The 23,627-nt window shown below is 47.9% G+C and overlaps 1 protein-coding gene across 2 annotated transcripts in view; it reads left to right on the top strand.

Moving 5' to 3' along the window:
* Positions 1-23,627, top strand: part of mgat5 (alpha-1,6-mannosylglycoprotein 6-beta-N-acetylglucosaminyltransferase) — a 189,054-nt gene that overhangs the window by 99,107 nt on the left and 66,320 nt on the right. For both annotated transcript variants that reach the window (XM_079495416.1, XM_079495417.1), the window contains exons 4-6: positions 4,927-5,003; positions 12,699-12,788; positions 19,883-19,954. In XM_079495416.1, coding sequence (XP_079351542.1) covers positions 4,927-5,003; positions 12,699-12,788; positions 19,883-19,954 — 239 coding nt within the window. The remainder of the gene's footprint in view (positions 1-4,926; positions 5,004-12,698; positions 12,789-19,882; positions 19,955-23,627) is intronic.

Below are 23,627 nucleotides of genomic sequence, written 5' to 3'. Positions count from 1 at the left end.
CTCCTGTATTCATGGTCCCATGATAGCCCAAATGCATTGGCCATGTTGTGGTTATGTTGTTTGTTTGTTGGTTGGCTGGTTGGTTGGTTGGTCGTCGGGGGGATATCCCAACCAAGCGGGCGAGCTGTGGGCTCTCTGGTTGGTTGGTTGGTTGTCGGGGGGATATCACTGTGGGGTCGTCGGGAAGCAAAGCAAAATAGTTCCAAGCCGATTATCTGCTTTGGCTTGGATCGTTGCACACTGGCCGGGACGTCTACAGTTACATGGGTTAGGGTTAGGGTTAGGGTAACCTAACCCACTGGCCGGGACGTCTACATCTACATCTACATAGTTACATCTACATAGTTACATCTACATAGTTACGTCTACATAGTTACGTCTACATAGTTACGTCTACATAGTTACGTCTACATAGTTACGTCTACATAGTTACGTGGTGACTGTAGTCATGGTGGACGACGGCGGAAACTGTGCCGAAATTAGGAAATAATTTATTTGAAAGGTTATTGGAATTGTTATAGTTATTGGCATTGGGATGCTTTAATATAAATGTCAGCTGTTACACATCCATCCCCTGCTGATGCTGCTATGATACCTGAATTTACCTCCAGGGATCAAAAACAATTGAGCTTATCTTGAAAGCAACTGAATTTGACAGTTTTTTTGTTAATAATGAATGTCCAAGTCAACAAACCTCCAGTTAATGAAATGCTATTTGTAAATGTTCGTCTGTTGATAGTATTGGTCAGAGGTTGATTTACGTCAGCACTGGCAAAATACGATAACTCGATGCACGGATACACACCTGTGATTCCCTCAACTCTGACAGACACTGTGGGGCCTTGGAGTGGCAAACCATGCTGGTGTCTGCTGTACGATGACAAAGGTTTTGTTTAAAAAATGTTTTTGTGGTCCTGTGCTCGGCCAATGGTGACGTTCTCCTCCCTTGTTGTTCTGGAGCTCACATGACTCGGCCAACAAGGACCATTTAATGTTCACGCCCATCCGCCGACCGACCGCAGCGGAGCGAAGCGAACTAATCCCCAGCCGTCACTCCAGAGAAGTGTTCTGATTCTGAAGTCTGAACTGGTCTGTGAAGTTGTGCTGAGACCTGACCTCCTACCTCCTCTTTCTCTGGCTCTCATCCCCCTCTCCCCAGGCAGCAGACGCATTAAGATTAATCTTCTCTGCTACGTATATCACTGCTTCCCAAATAACTGGGTCGGGACCCATTTGTGGGTTGTGGTGGACACATTTTTATGGGTCCCTTTTATTTTTTGTTTCCTACATTTAGCTTTTACTTATTATTATTATTTCAAAACATTTAAAAAAAAAACCCTCCCCTCCCTTTCCCCTGTAAATTCATGACAAAATAGAGAAAAATGTAAGAAATTCCATGAATCAGAAAACAAATGTTTAAGCAGTAGTGCAGATAGCCGATCTACAAGCTCGCAACGCGGCGCGGAACGACGCGTTGTGAGCTTGTAGATCTGTTATTTTCAGTCGTTTGGGTCCAGGGGGAGACATCAAATTTGTCTTTTGGGTCATGGGGTAAAAGGTTTGGGTTACTGGTCTACATGGTCTTTGGTCTGTCCACCATTCCAGATTCTAGATTCTATTATCATTTGATGGGGTTTTTTTGCACTGGCGTTCCCATAACGTTCAGATAGCCTAGCGATGACGCATCATGGCATCAAAAGCCAAACTTAATTAGAAGAGACGGCATGAAAGGTCATCATCATCACCATCATCACAGTTGCCCATGGTAACTGCCAAGGTGACAGCCAATGGGAGTTCAGCGTGGACGTTATAGGGCCTTGGCGGGGTCTCCTCATAATCTCTCTGTGTTATTTCATATCACGCTGTCGTCCACCGTGGCGTTCTGACCTGGCGCTCTGCCAGCGGCGACACGATGCCGATGCCCAAGCACTTCGCCAAGCCGCCTGCCAGTCTTCCTTTGCCCATTCATCCGTCCGTCAACATTAATTAATCTACATTCATTATGCATGAATGTAGATCCAGTCCAGGTTTGAGACTCAAAAGCTTAGACATCAACGTCTTATAAAGTGGGGGTTGAAGTGTGTACTTACACACTTGGATAGGCCAAGCACAATGATTGACGGAGAACAATGAAAACCGGTCCTGTTGGGAAGAACCAAGTGAAAGCAACAGAGGGGTATCGTTGACCAAAGTTGTACTTTAATTCAGAAAAGCTGTAGTATTAGATATATATATAAAACCCGGACTATTTTATTATCGAAATTGGATCACCCTCGCTTGGACTCGAAATAAAATTAGCTCACCCTCCCTCTGACTAAAATTAATAAGACATGGCCCTCCCCTATTTTCCTCCAGGGCCCCCTTTTCTAAATTTCGACTGGTCCCTAAGAAAGATGAAGAATTGAAGATATACAATGTTATACTTTATAGCAGAAGAACAAGGTACTGGCAAACCTTAGGGATTGGCTAAAGTCTATGAATGGATTAATAATGCATTTAAATATTTTCTGGAACCGTTCATATTTTTGTCAATTTGGGCTTTAAAGCACAACAAGCATGACTCACTCCCAATCTTCCGCCGTAGTCTGAAACCCCACCTGCCACTGACTGTATTTAACAACTGCTGATACGTTTCCTGTTATTTCTTTAATATATTGTGTGATTGTGGATTGATGATGACTGATTGTTGAGTCATCAACAATCATTTGAGCGTCTGCCCTAAATTGTCAATTGATGTGTTGCCGCATACATCTACACCTCGACATGGCAAGTGCTACCAAAAAATACATTTACCTAAGTACTGTACTTAAGTACAATTTTGAGGAATTTGTACTTTACTTGAGTATTTCCAATTTCAGTACTTTTACTTCTACTCCACTACATCTCGGATCCAAATATTGTACTTTTACTCCACTACATTTATTTGAACACTTTAGTTACTAGTTACTTTGTAGATTTAGTGTGCGTGTGTGTCTGTCTCTGTCAATTGATCAGTATTTGCAGTCCGTTTCTTTTGTCAGTCTTTAGCTGTTGAAAAATAGCAGAAAAATTGTGAAAATGAGTACAAATCTTTGGATATATATTGGTTCACAGCAAACATTTTTAACTCAAATATGTGCTTCTGGGAGGTCCCTGGAACAACATGACAGGGGTCGGCGGCCAATTACATATTCATTTTTGGGTTCCTTTTGACATGAAATAGCTTGAGAACCACAGAAACATAGGATTTTCAGATTTTTCATGATTTAGAAGACATTTGTAGAATGGCCGGGTCCTCAGGTCTTAATGGGTGTCTGCGGTGTGAACTGCCGTAGGTGACGGTGCAGCGCAGGTTGAACTGCCGTAGGTGACGGTGCAGCGCAGGTTGAACTGCCGTAGGTGACGGTGCAGCGCAGGTTGAACTGCCGTAGGTGACCGTGCAGCGCAGGTTGAACTGCCGTAGGTGACCATGCAGCGCAGGTTGCTAAATAAAGAAGGCAGTAATCTATGAACTTCAAGCAGATGCTCTGGCCTGGCCTGCATCTGCAGCCTTGTGTTTTTCTCCCCTTTCTTCTCGGGTGAGTTGATCAAACAATAGAATTCCTGCTCACTGTCAGCAGGTGGTCGACCTGCAGCTGTTACAACCAGCAGGGATTTGAAATGTGAAAGTCGGATGCCAACGTCATTAAAGACAATCACAGATCTACCAGCGAGCTGGGGTTGAGTCCCTACCTCTAACGCATTTCAGGTGTTTAATCGACACTATCTTAACACAGTTGCTTCTCATTAACTGTTCCCGCTGGAAATTAGGTTGAATTTGACTTTTAGTTGTTGTGTTCACCCAGGGCATATGTGAGAAAGTCATGCTTTTGATGCCAAACATTTTGCTTAGAGGAGGAACACATTTTTGCAATACGTCTTTTGAAATATTAAAAACACATCGACCGAAAAGCTTTTAAGCTGTCAAAACAGCTGCTGGGCTAATATAATTGTAGGTAGATTTCTTTATCTAAATTGCATATATTAGTGTTTCAATTGACAGTCTGTGCACGTGTGTGGGCGTGTGTGTGTGGGGGGGGGGGGGGGGGCGTGCATGTGTGCGTCAACCTTTTCTCCTGCAGGAGCGACTGATTTATTTTGGGCTTTAAGGAACAGGCTAGTGTGGGTGTCAGCATCCAGAACAGGCTAGTGTGGGTGTCAGCATAGTGTGGGTGTCGGCATCCAGCATCAGATGTTGACCTCAAGTGATGAAATAAATACACAGCCAGCCATGACCAATATTGAATTCTCTCTCTCTCTCTCTCTCTCTCTCTCTCTCTCTCTCTCTCTCTCTCTCTCTCTCTCTCTCTTTCTCTCTTTGTCTCTCTCTCTCTCTCTCTCTCTGTCTCTCTCTCTCTCTCTCTCTCTCTCTCTCTCTCTCTCTCTCTCTCAGCCCTCCTTCCTGTTTCATTCTTCTTGTTCCTATTCTTTCTCTAACCCTCCGCCCCCTCTCTCTCTCTCTCTCCATCCTCCAAACCCTCACTTAATCTCACTTTCATCTCCCTATAAATCTGTCTATAGTTCTCACTCCCTCGACAGCCTCTACCGTCTGTCTGTCTGGCTGTACAGTATGTCTGTCTGTACTGTATGTCTGTCTCTGTACAATGTCCTATACTTAAAATAGACGATCTACTGCACAAGCTCACACACTGTGCGGTTTTATGCTGCCATACGACATTAGTACAAAATAACGACACATAAACATGACGACACAAGAAAGATCAAACTTTGAGATACAGGGTTTCTTTCTGCCTGACATGCAATGCTATGATCTGTCTAACAAGCTGAGCCACCAGGAAGCCCAACCTCATCCATGTTTAGTATTATTTGTGATTTCAGTTGATACTGTGGCGAGGTATTCCAATGTTTTAACCGGATCTCTCTCTCTCTCTCTCTCTCTCTCTCTAGACCTCCTAAATGGTGCCCAGGAGAAGTGTGAGCTTCCACCTCTGGATGGATTCCCTCATTGCGAGGGCAAAGTCACGGTAACTACCCCACACGCGCGCACACACACGCACGCACACACCCATGCATACACGCACACACCCATGCATACACGCACACACGCACGCACACATGCATGCATACACGCACACACACACTCCAATATTGACACTTTCCAATATTGAATCACTCAGTTGGCCAGTAATGGGATTTCCAGTTTGTCATTGTAATACATTTCCCATTCTTTTTTTTTATGATGGCGATTTACCGACACAAAACCAATCCCAGTGTGAGTTTTTCATTAAAATGACCGGCAGGGGAACAGAAAACTCATTATCTTTATTCTGTCCTCCTGTACAATGAAGGAGACGTCCTCACTGGAGGCCTTTCCTTGCATTAACCTTTCAGATATGGTTTGCACCATTAGAGCATACAGGAGACAGATGGTGAGGCATGCATGATGAGGCCCCAATTCTGAACTCATAACTCAGACTCAGTAGAACACCAGTCGGTACTGAAGGGCGTACAGGAATTTGTTGTAGTTAACACTTTGACACCATACCCCGCGGAACCCGCCTTTTAATCAAATATCCAACGCTGCCAACATTGTTTTATTACCTTTGGAGCATACGCTGAAGTATTTGCAGCTTTCAACCACGAAAATCCGGTAAAAAATGGTCGTTCGTCTTGTTATGATCAGATGCACCAGCGGCCATGACAATGCGAAACGAAACCAAAGTGCAGAGCAAGTTGTAGTCCAAACAAACACCCAGTCCACTTGCATTGGGCTCAATTTCCCAGAAGCCCTAGCAGCCCAGATGATGACTTTATTTCCGGTTTCGTCATCATAACGCAACGGCCTTGTCATCAGGTCCCGGATAAATGCGCTGTTTATTTTTAATTATTTTAAAACAGAGAATTAAACGCATTAAACAAATAGCGGGAATAGCATATTATGCAGCGGCGGAACACTGGATCAAACAATTAGCGGCACTAGAACTGTTAACACATAATGTGCCCTTACATTCTTTCAAAATAGCGAAGTGGGTCTGCGTGGAGTTTACATGTTCTCCCCGTGCCCCCTAGGGTAGGTACCCTCACAAAAAACATGCAGTAATCCTGGTCTCTAAACTGCCTCCCCCTGGCCAGCCGGGGCGCCTGATGGAGGGGAAAGGAACTGGTTGGAATAACGTGTTCCTTCCACACGCTACGTCCAACCAGGGAAACTCCCCCCTGTCAGGTGTAAAGGAGCAACTTGGACACTCAGGCATGAAGGAAGCATGAGTTCAAGTCCGTTGCTCTCCCCATGTCCCCCATATGGGGACTAGGTTGGTGGAGGGTGTGTAGAGCCCAGGATCACATTAGATAATTGACACAGGGGTGAGAAATGGGTTACAAAATTGTGGGATAAAAATGATAGAAAAAAAAAATACCGAAGTGGGGTGCCCACATTTAGACCCACATTTTGACATTTAAAAAAATAAAAGACGACCACAGATGTCCACAGACGTCCTGGGCACTACATGCGGTAGTTCCTAGGACGTCTGTGGACGTCTTGGGCATATATTGTGTTAAGGTGCGAAGTGAAACGTACTGCAATGCAATAACAATATTGCTAGATGTAGGACGATGACATCATTGACATGACAATGACACTTTTTACCAGACAAACCGCAATGTGCAAATGACAATGCCCAGACAATAATGTCAACCTACCTTCACCTACCTTTCATTGGCATGAAATTGTCAGTTTCATGCCAAACGGCACGGTCAGATCCAGTGTTAATTCAACAGAGAATGTATGAAACCCCCATGAATCTGAAAACACCCTGGAATTCAGAGGGAATGTGGTTCCAGATTAAATAAATTGTTCAGGTTAAAATATGTTCTTGAACTGCACTTTGAGGCGCAACTCCTGACACGGAGTCCCACAGAGGTCTTCACTAGGCCGCTCTGTTTTTCCTCTCTTCTACGATGAATATCTTTTATTGTGACTCGCTCCGTAGATCTTCCATTTCTGCCAAATATTCGCCCGAGAATCGAGACGCTAGGTTTCATGTGATTGAGTGCCCCGTCTCCCTGAATGTTATTAAACATCCCTTAAAGGGCCACTTCACCCCTTTTGCAACCAGATCTTATTTTGATGATGTTTGGGAGACAAGAAACACTTTCCTGGGGTTTTTAATGTGTGTTATATGTGTGTTTAGATATTTTAGTATTTCAAAGTGTCCATGATGTCATGGACACTGGGCTCACTTCCTTCCTGGACTACAATTCCCATAATGCTTTGGTGCAATGTCCCTCCTTGTGGATAGGGGGAGGGCTGTCTTACTGAGACAACATGTAGTCCAGGAAGTAAGTGAGCCCAGTGTCCATGACATGCATGGACACTTTGAAATACTAAAATATCTAAACACACATATTACCCACATAAAAACCCCAGGGAAGTGTTTCTTGTCTCCCAAACATCATTCAAATAAGATCTGGTTGCAAAAGGGGTGAAGTGGCCCTTTAAGGCAGAAGGTTTCCTCTTGACCGACCTGAGCAGACATGCCGGGTTTGGATCGGAGGCTACGTTACATAGCAGTGATTTACATGTTGCTTCGTGCTGAGTTTGATCAGAGAGCACAGGCATGACTCCGTCTGCACAGAGAGGACAGGCATGACTCCGTCTGCACAGAGAGCAGGCATGACTCCGTCTGCATAGAGAGCAGGCATGACTCCGTCTGCACAGAGAGAACAGGCATGACTCCGTCTGCAGGCATGACTCCGTCTGCATAGAGAGCACAGGCATGACTCCGTCTGCAGGCATGACTCCGTCTGCATAGAGAACACAGGCATGACTCCGTCTGCACAGAGAGCACAGGCATGACTCCGTCTGCACAGAGAGCACAGGCATGACTCCGTCTGCACAGAGAGCACAGGCATGACTCCGTCTGCACAGAGAACACAGGCATGACTCCGTCTGCATAGAGAGCATGACTCCGTCTGCACAGAGAGCACAGGCATGACTCCGTCTGCACAGAGAGCACAGGCATGACTCCGTCTGCACAGAGAACACAGGCATGACTCCGTCTGCATAGAGAGCATGACTCCGTCTGCACAGAGAGCACAGGCATGACTCCGTCTGCACAGAGAGCACAGGCATGACTCCGTCTGCACAGAGAGCAGGCATGACTCCGTCTGCAGGCATGACTCCGTCTGCATAGAGAGCACAGACATGACTCCGTCTGCACAGAGAGAACAGACATGACTCCGTCTGCACAGAGAGCACAGGCATGACTCCGTCTGCACAGAGAGCAGGCATGACTCCGTCTGCACAGAGAGCACAGGCATGACTCCGTCTGCACAGAGAGAACAGGCATGACTCCGTCTGCACAGAGAGCACAGACATGACTCCGTCTGCACAGAGAGCAGAGGCATGACTCCGTCTGCACAGAGAGCACAGGCATGACTCCGTCTGCACAGAGAGCACAGGCATGACTCCGTCTGCACAGAGAGCACAGGCATGACTCCGTCTGCACAGAGAGCACAGGCATGACTCCGTCTGCACAGAGAGCACAGGCATGACTCCGTCTGCACAGAGAGCACAGACATGACTCCGTCTGCATAGGGAGCAGGCATGACTCCGTCTGCATAGAGAGCACAGGCATGACTCCGTCTGCACAGAGAGGACAGGCATGACTCCGTCTGCATAGAGAGGACAGGCATGACTCCGTCTGCACAGAGAGAACAGGCATGACTCCGTCTGCATAGAGAGCACAGGCATGACTCCGTCTGCACAGAGAGGACAGGCATGACTCCGTCTGCATAGAGAGGACAGGCATGACTCCGTCTGCATAGAGAGGACAGGCATGACTCCGTCTGCATAGAGAGGACAGGCATGACTCCGTCTGCATAGAGAGCACAGGCATGACTCCGTCTGCACAGAGAGCACAGGCATGACTCCGTCTGCATAGAGAGCACAGGCATGACTCCGTCTGCACAGAGAGGACAGGCATGACTCCGTCTGCATAGAGAGGACAGGCATGACTCCGTCTGCACAGAGAGGACAGGCATGACTCCGTCTGCATAGAGAGGACAGGCATGACTCCGTCTGCACAGAGAGGACAGGCATGACTCCGTCTGCATAGAGAGCACAGGCATGACTCCGTCTGCACAGAGAGCACAGGCATGACTCCGTCTGCATAGAGAGGACAGGCATGACTCCGTCTGCATAGAGAGGACAGGCATGACTCCGTCTGCATAGAGAGAACAGGCATGACTCCGTCTGCACAGAGAGGACAGGCATGACTCCGTCTGCATAGAGAGCACAGGCATGACTCCGTCTGCATAGAGAGGACAGGCATGACTCCGTCTGCATAGAGAGAGCACAGGCATGACTCCGTCTGCATTCCCATCATTAGCAACAGAACAGAGAACCAGAGAAGTCCAGTAGTCGTATTACCTGCAGGGACGTAGAGTAGAGAAGAATTAGTCCCGCTGTCAATTTCAATTGAGTACAGCGTCCGTCTGGAGATGAAAAGCTGTGCAGTCGCGCACACAATGTGTGTGTCCGGGCATCTCTTTGTAGCTTGTAGCACACACACACACACACACACACACACACACACACACACACACACACACACACACACACACACACACACACACACACACACACACACACACACACACACACACACCATCTGCTCGGCCCGTCTCAACCCTGTACCAATACTGTCTGTCAGCCTGTCCAGCAGTATGACAGGCGGTAACCAAAACACACAACATGCTGTACGTGTACGTGCGCACACACACACACACACACACACACACACACACACACACACACACACACACACACACACACACACACACACACACACACACACACACACGCGCAAGCAAGCCACACGAGCCCTTTTTGGTGCCATTAATTTTCAGGAGGTTTAATAATTAAGCACCTTGACTGTGACAGCTGTCATCAGCTGGACACGTTCCCCCAGCAGAGAGAGGTGGAACATGTGGCTTCCACAAGTCAAATGGAAAATTGAAGGCCATTAATTAAATAAACTCGGCAGCATGAAAACCAAAGTAATTTTTTTGTAGTGCCACTAGTTCCTAACTGGTGTCACACTGCCTAAAGCCTAAAGTCCAAGTCAAGTCCCAAGTCCTTCAGGGCATGCTGTAAGTCTATATGCTGTAAGTCGATATACTGTAAGAAAACAAAACTGGCACATCCACTGGAGGCTAAATGCAGGACCAACGACAATCACAGCCAATTAAAAAAATATTTGAAAGTAGGCTTATGGATGTAAAGCATCGTTTCTCTTAACCTATTTTAGATTTGTTCACCACTCCCCCCCCCCCCCCCCATGCCAACTGGATGTTTAAGCCTAGGCTTGGTGGCATATACAGTACACATACAGTAATGCTTTCCAGTTAGTTAGCCAACATGTACTGTAGTGTATGGGAACATTATTTTGTTCCTTATTTAATAACCGCTACCAGTGTGTGTTTGGCTCATCATTGTAACTGAATATGCATGGCAGTTTGGGAGCGCCCAGCCAGTTACCTAAGTTACACCAAACTAACACTATGGAAAGGCAGCCCTGTGCACAAAGCAGTAGGTTAAAAGTGGCCTCTACTGTTGCATTGTTAAGATATTAAGAAGCAAGTTTTGTAACCCTGGCATTCCTATTGGGTATATCATTATAGATGGAGATCTCCATATCTGCATATATGGAGCTGGCCAGCAACTCTACGTCTGACCTCAAACCCTTAGATCTCCATATGGAGATATATGTAAGGAGCTGACCTGTCCTTACATTCCATATGTTGAGCTGCCCTCATCAAACCCTGTACACTCAAGACACGCTCCATACTGTATAATATGGCCAGTACAGAATTCATTCCATATGTTGATCTGACCCCCCCCCCCCCCATGCCAAAGCGCCGCCAACACTCGCCCAGCAGTCTGCCGTCACCCAGGCGTATGTGTGCACGCAACCTCGGTCACTTCTCGACCTCAGGGCGTCCTACTGGTGTTAACTAACTTTTAGAGTGGTTCACCTCCTGCCCACAACCCTGTCAAATCTTGTGAACCGCTTTTAGGCCTAGGAAATATTGGTTTAGAAACACCTTACTTTAGAGGTATGACCACAGAGCCATCTCTAGGCAACGAATTCCATTTCATCGTTATGCCACAGATTTTTATTTTGTATCCCTCTTTGAGTTAACTTTCCCCACAGTGCTCCTGTTTTTAGCTCTTGTTTTCTTACTACGGTTGTACCGTATCCTGTCCCTAACCCTACTGTCCATCTGATGAATCCATCTCCTCGTTTTATGGAGCTCTTACGTAGCTTTGTCATTCAGCCCCTGAAATAGCACTTAATTCATTCAACATTCCTTGGCCGTTCGCCTAGAGGCGCTGCGGCCCTGCGATACTTTTCCGATCACGAACAAACTGGTGAGCTGAGGCTTTCCCACCCCTGCTGGAATTTAGATTTCACTTTCTCCCTTCCTACTATTCCCCTCAGGGGCGTGACTCGGCCCACTACTCTCTACGTACTTCAGAGCCAGAAGACCAGGGCGGCGATAGCTTTCGCTCTGGCATCTAAGCCTTCCTCCCTTTCATCTGTCTCTGCCTGCCGTCGCTCAATACAGCATGGGCAATGAATGCACTGTACGTTCTCCTCCGATTGAATACCGCAGGGGAGATCTCTTACTGGACTGTGGACTCCAGACGGTTTTGGGAAGCCCCTTAACTAAGGATGTCCCGATCACGTTTATTTGCTCCCAATTGTTCCATTCTTACGATGCGACACATTGTGAGCTTGTAGATCGGCTATTTTCAAAATATTTGTATACATTTGTATATAAAAATGATGTAACTGGTCACTGCATTGCGATGCAACGTGTTTTGATCTTAAGCCCTAACCACACAAAGAGTCGCCAACATTGCAACTCCTTGCAACATGCAACTCCTTGCAACTACTTGCATTCACTATTCCCAATGGCCGTTGCAAGGAGTTGCATTGGTGTGGTTTGCTGCAAGGAGTTGCATGGCGACCCTCTGGTGTGGTTAGGGCTTTATAGATTGGCAGTTTTAGCTATTTATGCTTAAAAAGCAAGGCGTTTGCACACCTACAGTACAGTACAGGCGACAGGTGCATAAGAGAAGGACAGCCAAGTGCCTGACGTTCTGAAAAAGAAGGGACTCCTGCACACTGTCTTCACATGCAGTGAAATAGTTTATTCACAGAACCAGCAACGTTTCGGCTTTTTTAAGTCATACGGGAAATCCACCGGCAAAAAGGTCTGTCGCTCCGGCGTGCATTCCGTGCAAAGGGTTATGGGAAATTGAGTCCCCATTGTTTACAATGGGAAAGCTGCCTAGCATCGCGCGGCTGCCCCATCCGATCTGTTGTTGTGGTCGGCACTTTGGAATATTTTTCAACACTACAACAAGTGATTACACCATTTTAAAGTGGATTTTCATGACAAGCAACTCAGCGGTCGGTGCACTGGCTGTTCAAAGTTAACTTTAAACAGAGGCAGTCTAGCCTGAAAGACGGCCGTGAATTGTCGGCATTCAACCTGTTAAACACCAAAAAGAATGTCAGAAAACAACAAAATGGTAGCTCTAGTTACAGAACCATGCTGCTGTCAGTGCGTGCAGGCCCGGCGGGCTAAGTACTGTACCATCTGTGCACGTGAGATTTGAAGTTTAATCTTCCTCTCCTCTTCCTCAGTGGATGAAGGACATGTGGCGCTCAGACTCCTGCTACGGAAACTACGGCGTGGATGGATCCACCTGCTCCTTCTTCATCTACCTGAGTGAGGTGAGACCCGTGTGTGTGTGTGTGTGTGTGTGTGTGTGTGTGTGTGTGTGTGCGTGTGTGCGTGTGTGCGTGTGTGCGTGTGTGCGTGTGTGCGTGTGTGCGTGTGTGCGTGCGTGCGTGCGTGCGTGCGTGCGTGCGTGCGTGCGTGCGTGCGTGTGTGTGTGTGCGTGCGTGCGTGCGCGCGTGCGCGCACATGCACGGCTGTGTGTGTGTGTGTGTTCGTATGTCTTTGCTAGTTTGTGTGTATGTACTGTGTGTGCATTGTAATAATGCATGCACAGTCCTAATCCTAAACTACTTTGATTTAAATCTCAGAATTGTCTCTGATTTCCATACCTGTACCTACAGTATGTGTTAAGTCAACATCTTTCCTTCTCACACTGACTACGCTCGCTTTGTGAAATCACTGCAGTATTTACCCATCACAGGCCTGGGGCCCAAAGACAATACCTTGAACCAACATGACACCTTAAGACACACACCGCAGAGCCCTGTGTTAGCGTGCCTGTGACAGAAACACAGATTCATTTCACATTCTGTGGGTGGGTGTGTGAGTGTGTGTGGGGGTGTGTGAGTGTGTGTGGGGGTGTGTGTGTGGGTGTGTGGTGATTTAGACGCCAGGCCGCATGTGGTGATAGCTGGCGTTGTGTATTTCTTTTAATCAACAGCAGGGAAAAAATTCTCAATAACAAAGACGTGGAAAATTCATGTAATGGAAAACAACAAAAATCTCGACTTGTCTGTCGCTTCTCTGTTGTTTCCCCATTCATCCTCGACCCTGCAGCCCACTGGTTCCAACTTGGCGTTTTGCAGAATGTTATGTTGAATATTAAAAGATGTAAATGATTATGCACTCCAAGGTTTCTCGATGGCAGAAGAGGGGAAGAAGTCCATTATTTTCTCATACCGTGGCTACTTATCAAAGGACAAAATGAGACGCAGGCGTTGTTTATATTGTTATTGTCGTACTGTATTTGAGGAAAAATAAACGGCAAAGAAAAGCTGTGTTGTCATGCCAGCCGCCTTTACAATTCAAGCTGCTGCAGTTTGTTTCTTACTGTTATGCTTAGGTCAAAATGCTCATCATATGACTGTTGAGGAATCAGAAAGCGTGCGTGCGTGCGTTTGAGTGAGCACATGCGAGTGAGTGATAGACGGTTGTAGAAAGCAACCATGTTATGATCCCTGCAAAGATCGTGTTCTCCACCTTATTGTCATCCTGGAGGATGTTTTCCCCCCATCTTGTTCTTTCTGTCTCTCTGGACAACCTCAGTCCATTGCTCTTTCCCTCTCTCTCTCTTTCCCTCTCTCTCTCTTTCCCTCTCTCTCTCTTTCCCTCTCTCTCTCTTTCCCTCTCTCTCTCTCTCTCTCTTTCCCTCTCTCTCTCTTTCCCTCTCTCTCTCTTTCCTTGTCTCTCTCTTTGTGTGCCTTTCTCTCCCTCCAAGCCTCTCTCTCTCTATCACCCTCTATCTCTCTCTGTCCTTGTCTCTCTCTCTCTTTCTCTCCCTCCAAGCCTCTCTCTCTCTATCACCCTCTATCTCTCTCTCTTTCCTTGTCTCTCTCTCTCTCTTTCTCTCCCTCCAAGCCTCTCTCTCTCTATCACCCTCTATCTCTCTCCTTGTCTCTCTCTCTCTTTCTCTCCCTCCAAGCCTCTCTCTCTCTATCACCCTCTATCTCTCTCTCTCTCCTTGTCTCTCTCTCTCTTTCTCTCCCTCCAAGCCTCTCTCTCTCTATCACCCTCTATCTCTCTCTCTCTCCTTGTCTCTCTCTCTCTTTCTCTCCATCCAAGCCTCTCTCTCTCTATCACCCTCTCTCTCTCTATCACCCTCTATCTCTCTCCATCTACTGCAGTGGGTTTCAACCTATTGTCAAAGCCCATTATTTATTTGCATTTGAGCCACAGACCTCCATTTGATTTCATTTAACCTCTCAGACCCAAAAGTAAAGAATATTTTGTTATCGTTGGATAAGATGTTTGTCCACAATTCCATGCTGTATTGATGTTGGTACCACTAGGAGAGATAACAGGCAAACGTTGATCAAAATAACAATTCTTCTACATTCTCTAATTGTGTAGACTTCTTGTAAATTAAGTAATGCAGATGTTTAACAATAATGTAACTCTTGAGAGCGTACATTTTAATTTTACTCTCAAGAGTTAAAGATCTAATAAGGGTCCACACACACACACACACACACACACACACACACCACCACCACCACCAACCCTCTCCATCTTTCGACACTTCTTGGTCATCTGGCCGTAGCCATGAATACTGCATTCTGGCTGAAAGCACTGGAGTGAATACTGCCTTCTGGCTGAAAGCACTGGAGTGAATACTGCCTTCTGGCTGAAAGCACTGGAGTGAATACTGCCTTCTGGCTGAAAGCACTGGAGTGAATACTGCCTTCTGGCTGAAAGCACTGGAGTGAATACTGCATTCTGGCTGAAAGCACTGGAGTGAATACTGCATTCTGGCTGAAAGCACTGGAGTGAATACTGCATTCTGGCTGAAAGCCCTGGAGTGAATACTGCATTCTGGCTGAAAGCACTGGAGTGAATACTGCATTCTGGCTGAAACACTGGAGTGAATACTGCATTCTGGCTGAAAGCACTGGAGTGAATACTGCATTCTGGCTGAAAGCACTGGAGTGAATACTGCCTTCTGGCTGAAAGCACTGGAGTGAATACTGCATTCTGGCTGAAAGCCCTGGAGTGAATACTGCCTTCTGGCTGAAAGCACTGGAGTGAATACTGCATTCTGGCTGAAAGCACTGGAGTGAATACTGCATTCTGGCTGAAAGCCCTGGAGTGAATACTGCCTTCTGGCTGAAACACTGGAGTGAATACTGCCTTCTGGCTGAAAGCACTGGAGTGAATACTGCATTCTGGCTGAAACACTGGAGTGAATACTGCATTCTGGCTGAAAGCACTGGAGTGAATACTGCATTCTGGCTGAAAGCACTGGAGTGAATACTGCATTCTGGCTGAAAGCACTGAGTGAATACTGCATTCTGGCTGAAACACTGGAGTGAATACTGCATTCTGGCTGAAAGCACTGGAGTGAATACTGCATTCTGGCTGAAAGCACTGAGTGAATACTGCCTTCTGGCTGAAACACTGGAGTGAATACTGCATTCTGGCTGAAAGCCCTGGAGTGAATACTGCCTTCTGGCTGAAACACTGGAGTGAATACTGCATTCTGGCTGAAAGCACTGGAGTGAATACTGCATTCTGGCTGAAAGCCCTGGAGTGAATACTGCCTTCTGGCTGAAACACTGGAGTGAATACTGCCTTCTGGCTGAAAGCACTGGAGTGAATACTGCATTCTGGCTGAAACACTGGAGTGAATACTGCATTCTGGCTGAAAGCACTGGAGTGAATACTGCATTCTGGCTGAAAGCACTGGAGTGAATACTGCATTCTGGCTGAAAGCACTGAGTGAATACTGCATTCTGGCTGAAACACTGGAGTGAATACTGCATTCTGGCTGAAAGCACTGGAGTGAATACTGCATTCTGGCTGAAAGCACTGAGTGAATACTGCCTTCTGGCTGAAACACTGGAGTGAATACTGCATTCTGGCTGAAAGCCCTGGAGTGAATACTGCCTTCTGGCTGAAACACTGGAGTGAATACTGCATTCTGGCTGAAACACTGGAGTGAATACTGCATTCTGGCTGAAACACTGGAGTGAATACTGCATTCTGGCTGAAAGCACTGGAGTGAATACTGCATTCTGGCTGAAAGCCCTGGAGTGAATACTGCATTCTGGCTGAAACACTGGAGTGAATACTGCATTCTGGCTGAAACACTGGAGTGAATACTGCATTCTGGCTGAAAGCACTGGAGTGAATACTGCATTCTGGCTGAAACACTGGAGTGAATACTGCCTTCTGGCTGAAAGCACTGGAGTGAATACTGCATTCTGGCTGAAACACTGGAGTGAATACTGCCTTCTGGCTGAAAGCACTGGAGTGAATACTGCATTCTGGCTGAAAGCACTGGAGTGAATACTGCATTCTGGCTGAAACACTGGAGTGAATACTGCATTCTGGCTGAAAGCACTGGAGTGAATACTGCATTCTGGCTGAAAGCACTGGAGTGAATACTGCCTTCTGGCTGAAAGCACTGGAGTGAATACTGCCTTCTGGCTGAAAGCACTGGAGTGAATACTGCATTCTGGCTGAAAGCACTGGAGTGAATACTGCATTCTGGCTGAAAGCACTGGAGTGAATACTGCATTCTGGCTGAAAGCACTGGAGTGAATACTGCCTTCTGGCTGAAAGCACTGGAGTGAATACTGCATTCTGGCTGAAAGCACTGGAGTGAATACTGCCTTCTGGCTGAAAGCACTGGAGTGAATACTGCATTCTGGCTGAAAGCACTGGAGTGAATACTGCATTCTGGCTGAAAGCACTGGAGTGAATACTGCATTCTGGCTGAAACACTGGAGTGAATACTGCATTCTGGCTGAAAGCACTGGAGTGAATACTGCATTCTGGCTGAAAGCACTGGAGTGAATACTGCCTTCTGGCTGAAACACTGGAGTGAATACTGCCTTCTGGCTGAAAGCACTGGAGTGAATACTGCATTCTGGCTGAAACACTGGAGTGAATACTGCATTCTGGCTGAAAGACTGGAGTGAATACTGCATTCTGGCTGAAAGCACTGGAGTGAATACTGCATTCTGGCTGAAACACTGGAGTGAATACTGCCTTCTGGCTGAAAGCACTGGAGTGAATACTGCATTCTGGCTGAAAGCACTGAGTGAATACTGCATTCTGGCTGAAAGCCCTGGAGTGAATACTGCCTTCTGGCTGAAAGCACTGCAGTGAATACTGCATTCTGGCTGAAAGCACTGGAGTGAATACTGCATTCTGGCTGAAAGCACTGGAGTGAATACTGCATTCTGGCTGAAACACTGGAGTGAATACTGCATTCTGGCTGAAACACTGGAGTGAATACTGCCTTCTGGCTGAAAGCACTGCAGTGAATACTGCATTCTGGCTGAAAGCACTGGAGTGAATACTGCATTCTGGCTGAAAGCACTGGAGTGAATACTGCATTCTGGCTGAAACACTGGAGTGAATACTGCATTCTGGCTGAAACACTGGAGTGAATACTGCATTCTGGCTGAAAGCACTGCAGTGAATACTGCATTCTGGCTGAAAGCACTGGAGTGAATACTGCCTTCTGGCTGAAACACTGGAGTGAATACTGCCTTCTGGCTGAAAGCACTGGAGTGAATACTGCATTCTGGCTGAAAGCACTGGAGTCTCAGACTCTTGTTATGAAGCATAATATGAAACTAAGCTCTGGAGTGATCTCAGATCTCAGACTCTTGTTATGAAGCATAATATGAAACTAAGCTCTCAGTCTTTCTCTCTCTTTTTTTTGGATGGACCAGCAAGGCTGGCCAAGGCCGGACAGATGGACAATGAATTTGACCGAGTGATGAAGTAATGATAGCATTGATCGGCCGTGCAATGGTCTAGCCATTTGCGGAATCATCCCCCAGCCTATGGGATGTAGTCTATCCTCGGTTGACCTGATTGATTGATTGAAAACTTGTTTATTCAGAAATGTAAACAGCAATAACTAACGATCTAACTAAGTAGCGAATCGCAGCTCAGTCGTCTCTCCGGGTGCCCAAATACCTGAGAGTAGTTTACCTTTTCATTTATTGTGTAGTTTATAATCATGTCATGTGATATGCCACTTTAGTACTCTTTAACCACAACCATTACAAGGTACACTACAGAAGACTGCTGACTAATATGTCTTATATCCAAGAATTAACATCACAGACACATACTTACTTACACCAGCCATAGGCTACTGCAGATTACCCCTGGTCCTGGCCTCTCTCTTTTTGTCGCTTTCTGTCTGTCTGTCTGTCTGTCTCTCTCTCTCTCTCTCTCTCTCTCTCTGTCTCTCTCTCTCTCTCTGATGGCCCTCAGCCTCCACTTGAAGAGTCACGTGTGCTTGCCGTTGCCATGGTGACGTGCATGTATTTCCATTCAGAAGTGCCTCTCCACTGCACTCCCCAGTCCCCTCACTCTGTTGTTGGAGCTGCACGATGTACACACACACACACACACACACACACACACACACACACACACACACACACACACTCTCTCTCGGGCAAGTCCATTTACATACACACGCAACACACACATGCACACTGCATCAACACGATCATGCACCCACTCACACAGACAGACATACAGTTCACACCGACACTTGGACACACATATCCATATTATGCACTCAAAAGGAAGACGCACAAACAGTTCATGCACGAAAGGTAAATGGTGCTTATCCAAAGTGCTTTACATAGATTGTGCAATACATTCACCCATTCACACACACACCCATTCATACACTGATGGTGGAGGAATCCATGCAAGGCACCAACCTTAACATTAGGAGCAATCAGGGGGTTCTTGCTCAAGGACACTATAACACTAACTCTGGGGGAGCCCAGGATCGAACTGGGAACCTCACGGTTCCCATCTGCTCTACCCCTGAGCCACTGCCACCCCACGAACACTTGGGATTACACACACACACACACACACACACACACACACACACACACACACACACACACACACGCATACAGTACACATTACTGTGCCATGTTTAATTCATTGTTAAGGAGTGTTGTATTAACCTTCTGATGGGTGTCTGCCAGGAGAAGGTCAGGAGGTCACCTGCCCTGAATGGGAGTCTATCGTGTGTGTGCGCGTGCGTGTGCATGTGTGAGGTTGAGAGAGAGAGTTTACAGATGCTGAGGGATTGATAGACAAAAAATAAATTGAGTGGGTGTTTCATTTGTGGTACACTTGATAAAATGACATTGCAATGTGTCATTGTTACCGCACGCACGCACGCACGCACGCACACACGCACGCACGCACGCACGCACGCACACACACACACAATCACTCTGTGTCTATCTTTATCTGCTTTGATACTGAACCAATTACCCACCTTCTGACTCTGTGTGTGTGTGTGTGTGCGTGCGTGCATGTGTGAGAGAGAGACAGTGTGTTTACTGATGGGTTCATTTTGCTTGAATCTCAGGTAGAAAACTGGTGTCCCCGTTTACCCTGGAGGACCAAGACGCTCACTGAGGACCAGGACAGGAGAGGACAGGTGAATACTCCCTCACATTCACATTAACACTGGTGCAGTAGTACTAATTTGCACTACTACTACTAGAATTGCTATTACAAGCATCGCTACTTGTAAATGGTAAATGGTGCATTTATATAGCGCCTTTATCCAAGGTGCTTTACATAGATTGTGCATTACATTCACCCATTCACACACACATTCATACACCGATAGCAGCGGAAACCATGCAAGGCACCAACTAGCACATCGGGAGCAATTAGGGGTTCAGTGTCTTGCTCAAGGACACTTCGACAGTAACTCTGGGGGAGCCCGGGTTCGAACTGGCAACCTTATGGTTCCCATCCAGGCACTCTACCCCTGAGCCACCGCCGCCCCCTAGTGGCCACTCTACTCCTGAGCCACCGCCGCCCCCTAGTGGCCACTCTACCCCTGAGCCACCGCCGCCCCCTAGTGGCCACTCTACCCCTGAGCCACCGCCGCCCCCTAGTGGCCACTCTACCCCTGAGCCACCGCCGCCCCCTAGTGGCCACTCTACCCCTGAGCCACCGCCGCCCCCTAGTGGCCACTCTACCCCTGAGCCACCGCCGCCCCCTAGTGGCCACTCTACCCCTGAGCCACCGCCGCCCCCTAGTGGCCACTCTACCCCTGAGCCACCGCCGCCCCCTAGTGGCCACTCTACCCCTGAGCCACCGCCGCCCCCTAGTGGCCACTCTACCCCTGAGCCACCGCCGCCCCCTAGTGGCCACTCTACCCCTGAGCCACCGCCGCCCCCTAGTGGCCACTCTACCCCTGAGCCACCGCCGCCCCCTAGTGGCCACTCTACCCCTGAGCCACCGCCGCCCCCTAGTGGCCACTCTACCCCTGAGCCACCGCCGCCCCCTAGTGGCCACTCTACCCCTGAGCCACCGCCGCCCCCTAGTGGCCACTCTACCCCTGAGCCACCGCCGCCCCCTAGTGGCCACTCTACCCCTGAGCCACCGCCGCCCCCTAGTGGCCACTCTACCCCTGAGCCACCGCCGCCCCCTAGTGGCCACTCTACCCCTGAGCCACCGCCGCCCCCTAGTGGCCACTCTACCCCTGAGCCACCGCCGCCCCCTAGTGGCCACTCTACCCCTGAGCCACCGCCGCCCCCTAGTGGCCACTCTACCCCTGAGCCACCGCCGCCCCACTTGTACATCTACATGCAACAATATCTGATACTGTTGTTAGTACTTGCATTTCCAGCTGTGTGAGTACTACAAAACACACACACGGGCACGCACACACACACACACACACACACACACACACACACACACACACACACACACACAAGCACTCATTGTGTGTCTCTCTGTGGTGAATCAATATTAAATACTTTCCCTCTCTGGACGTGTGGGACTGCTCTCTGCTGCAGCCACAGAGCCCATGTGACTGCTCTCTGCTGCAGCCACAGAGCCCATGTGACTGCTCTCTGCTGCAGCCACAGAGCCCATGTGACTGCTCTCTGCTGCAGCCACAGAGCCCATGTGACTGCTCTCTGCTGCAGCCACAGAGCCCATGTGACTGCTCTCTGCTGCAGCCACAGAGCCCATGTGACTGCTCTCTGCTGCAGCCACAGAGCCCATGTGACTGCTCTCTGCTGCAGCCACAGAGCCCATGTGACTGCTCTCTGCTGCAGCCACAGAGCCCATGTGACTGCTCTCTGCTGCAGCCACAGAGCCCATGTGACTGCTCTCTGCTGCAGCCACAGAGCCCATGTGACTGCTCTCTGCTGCAGCCACAGAGCCCATGTGACTGCTCTCTGCTGCAGCCACAGAGCCCATGTGACTGCTCTCTGCTGCAGCCACAGAGCCCATGTGACTGCTCTCTGCTGCAGCCACAGAGCCCATGGGACTGCTCTCTGCTGCAGCCACAGAGCCCATGTGACTGCTCTCTGCTGCAGCCACAGAGCCCATGGGACTGCTCTCTGCTGCAGCCACAGAGCCCATGTGACTGCTCTCTGCTGCAGCCACAGAGCCCATGTGACTGCTCTCTGCTGCAGCCACAGAGCCCATGTGACTGCTCTCTGCTGCAGCCACAGAGCCCATGTGACTGCTCTCTGCTGCAGCCACAGAGCCCATGTGACTGCTCTCTGCTGCAGCCACAGAGCCCATGTGACTGCTCTCTGCTGCAGCCACAGAGCCCATGTGACTGCTCTCTGCTGCAGCCACAGAGCCCATGTGACTGCTCTCTGCTGCAGCCACAGAGCCCATGTGACTGCTCTCTGCTGCAGCCACAGAGCCCATGTGACTGCTCTCTGCTGCAGCCACAGAGCCCATGGGACTGCTCTCTGCTGCAGCCACAGAGCCCATGTGACTGCTCTCTGCTGCAGCCACAGAGCCCATGTGAGGCTTTTGAGATTTTAATTCCCCCATCCCGCTTTAGCCCTGTTTAACCTTTTCACGGGTCATTCATACTTAGTTGTGTTGTCACGCACCGAAAGTAGCTGATCTACAAGCTCACAATGCATCATAACACAAGACTGATCTACAAGCTCACAATGCATCATAACACAAGACTGATCTACAAGCTCACAATGCATCAGATCTACAAGCTCACAATGCATCATAACACAAGACTTTGTGAGCTTGACATTTCGATGCCACTAACACCACCGTTGGATGGCACTAATGGCAACTTTGCTCTCTCTGTGTCGTCCATCTGGATTTCTCTTGTTTTTTCCTCATGTCCTCTTTTTGCCTCTATTTAGCGGCTTCGGATGTTATAAGATTATTTAATCTCCGTCATCAGCCCTTATCAACACCATGCAGTGCAGCCAGTATGGACATTTCCACATATTGACATTGTTGTCAGCCATTTTCCGACGTGGCGTTGGTCGCGTTGTCCGACTATTACTAACCGTAACCCTAAATGTAACCCTAACCCTAACCTCTTAACCGGCCACGTAAGCCCCCTTACCTCATATTAGTCTTAACCGGCCACGTAAGCCCCCTTACCTCATATTAGTCTTAACCGTCCACGTAAGCCCCCTTACCTTATTAGTCTTAACCGGCCACGTAAGCTCCCTTACCTGAAATTAGTCTTAACCGGCCACGTAAGCCCCCTTACCTCATATTAGTCTTAACCGGCCACGTAAGCCCCCTTACCTCATATTAGTCTTAACCCATTTTGGGCGGGAACCCCTTTTGGTGTTAGCATTATGTTATGCTTTAGCTATTGAAAAATAGCAGATCTACAAGCTCATAGCACGCCACCGAGTGGCGCGCTACGAGCTTGTAGGTCTGCTATTTTTCACATTTTTTAGAATCTGATCTCAGGTCAAAATGGGCCATGTACTGTAAGTCAGTTACACAATGATTATGGGTTGATAACATTCAAAGCGGGTGCTCTATTCCTCTCACATCCTCTGTCAGGTTCATTTGAAACATCTTGTGTGAAAAGTATTTTATTCTTGGTGCTGGTCATAAAATAAATGGTCCTTGTTAAGTTTCATAGTGGCAGATAAGAGGCCAAAATGGCCATTTATAAAAGCAGAGCTAAAGTCTAATGGAAAATGTTTCAGGGGCTGCTGTCGATGTTTAAGTCTTTATGGTCAGAGTGGATTAGAGATTATATTCATTAGCCCATTTTGGGCGGGAACCCCTTTTGGTGTTAGCATTATGTTGTGCTTTAGCTATTGAAAAATAGCAGATCTACAAGCTCATAGCGT

The sequence above is a fragment of the Electrona antarctica genome (assembly GCF_951216825.1).
Source record: "Electrona antarctica genome assembly, chromosome: 24".
Lineage (NCBI taxonomy): Eukaryota > Metazoa > Chordata > Actinopteri > Myctophiformes > Myctophidae > Electrona > Electrona antarctica.
Note: the sequence above shows the minus strand (reverse complement) of the source record. Positions and strands in the feature narration are given on the sequence as shown.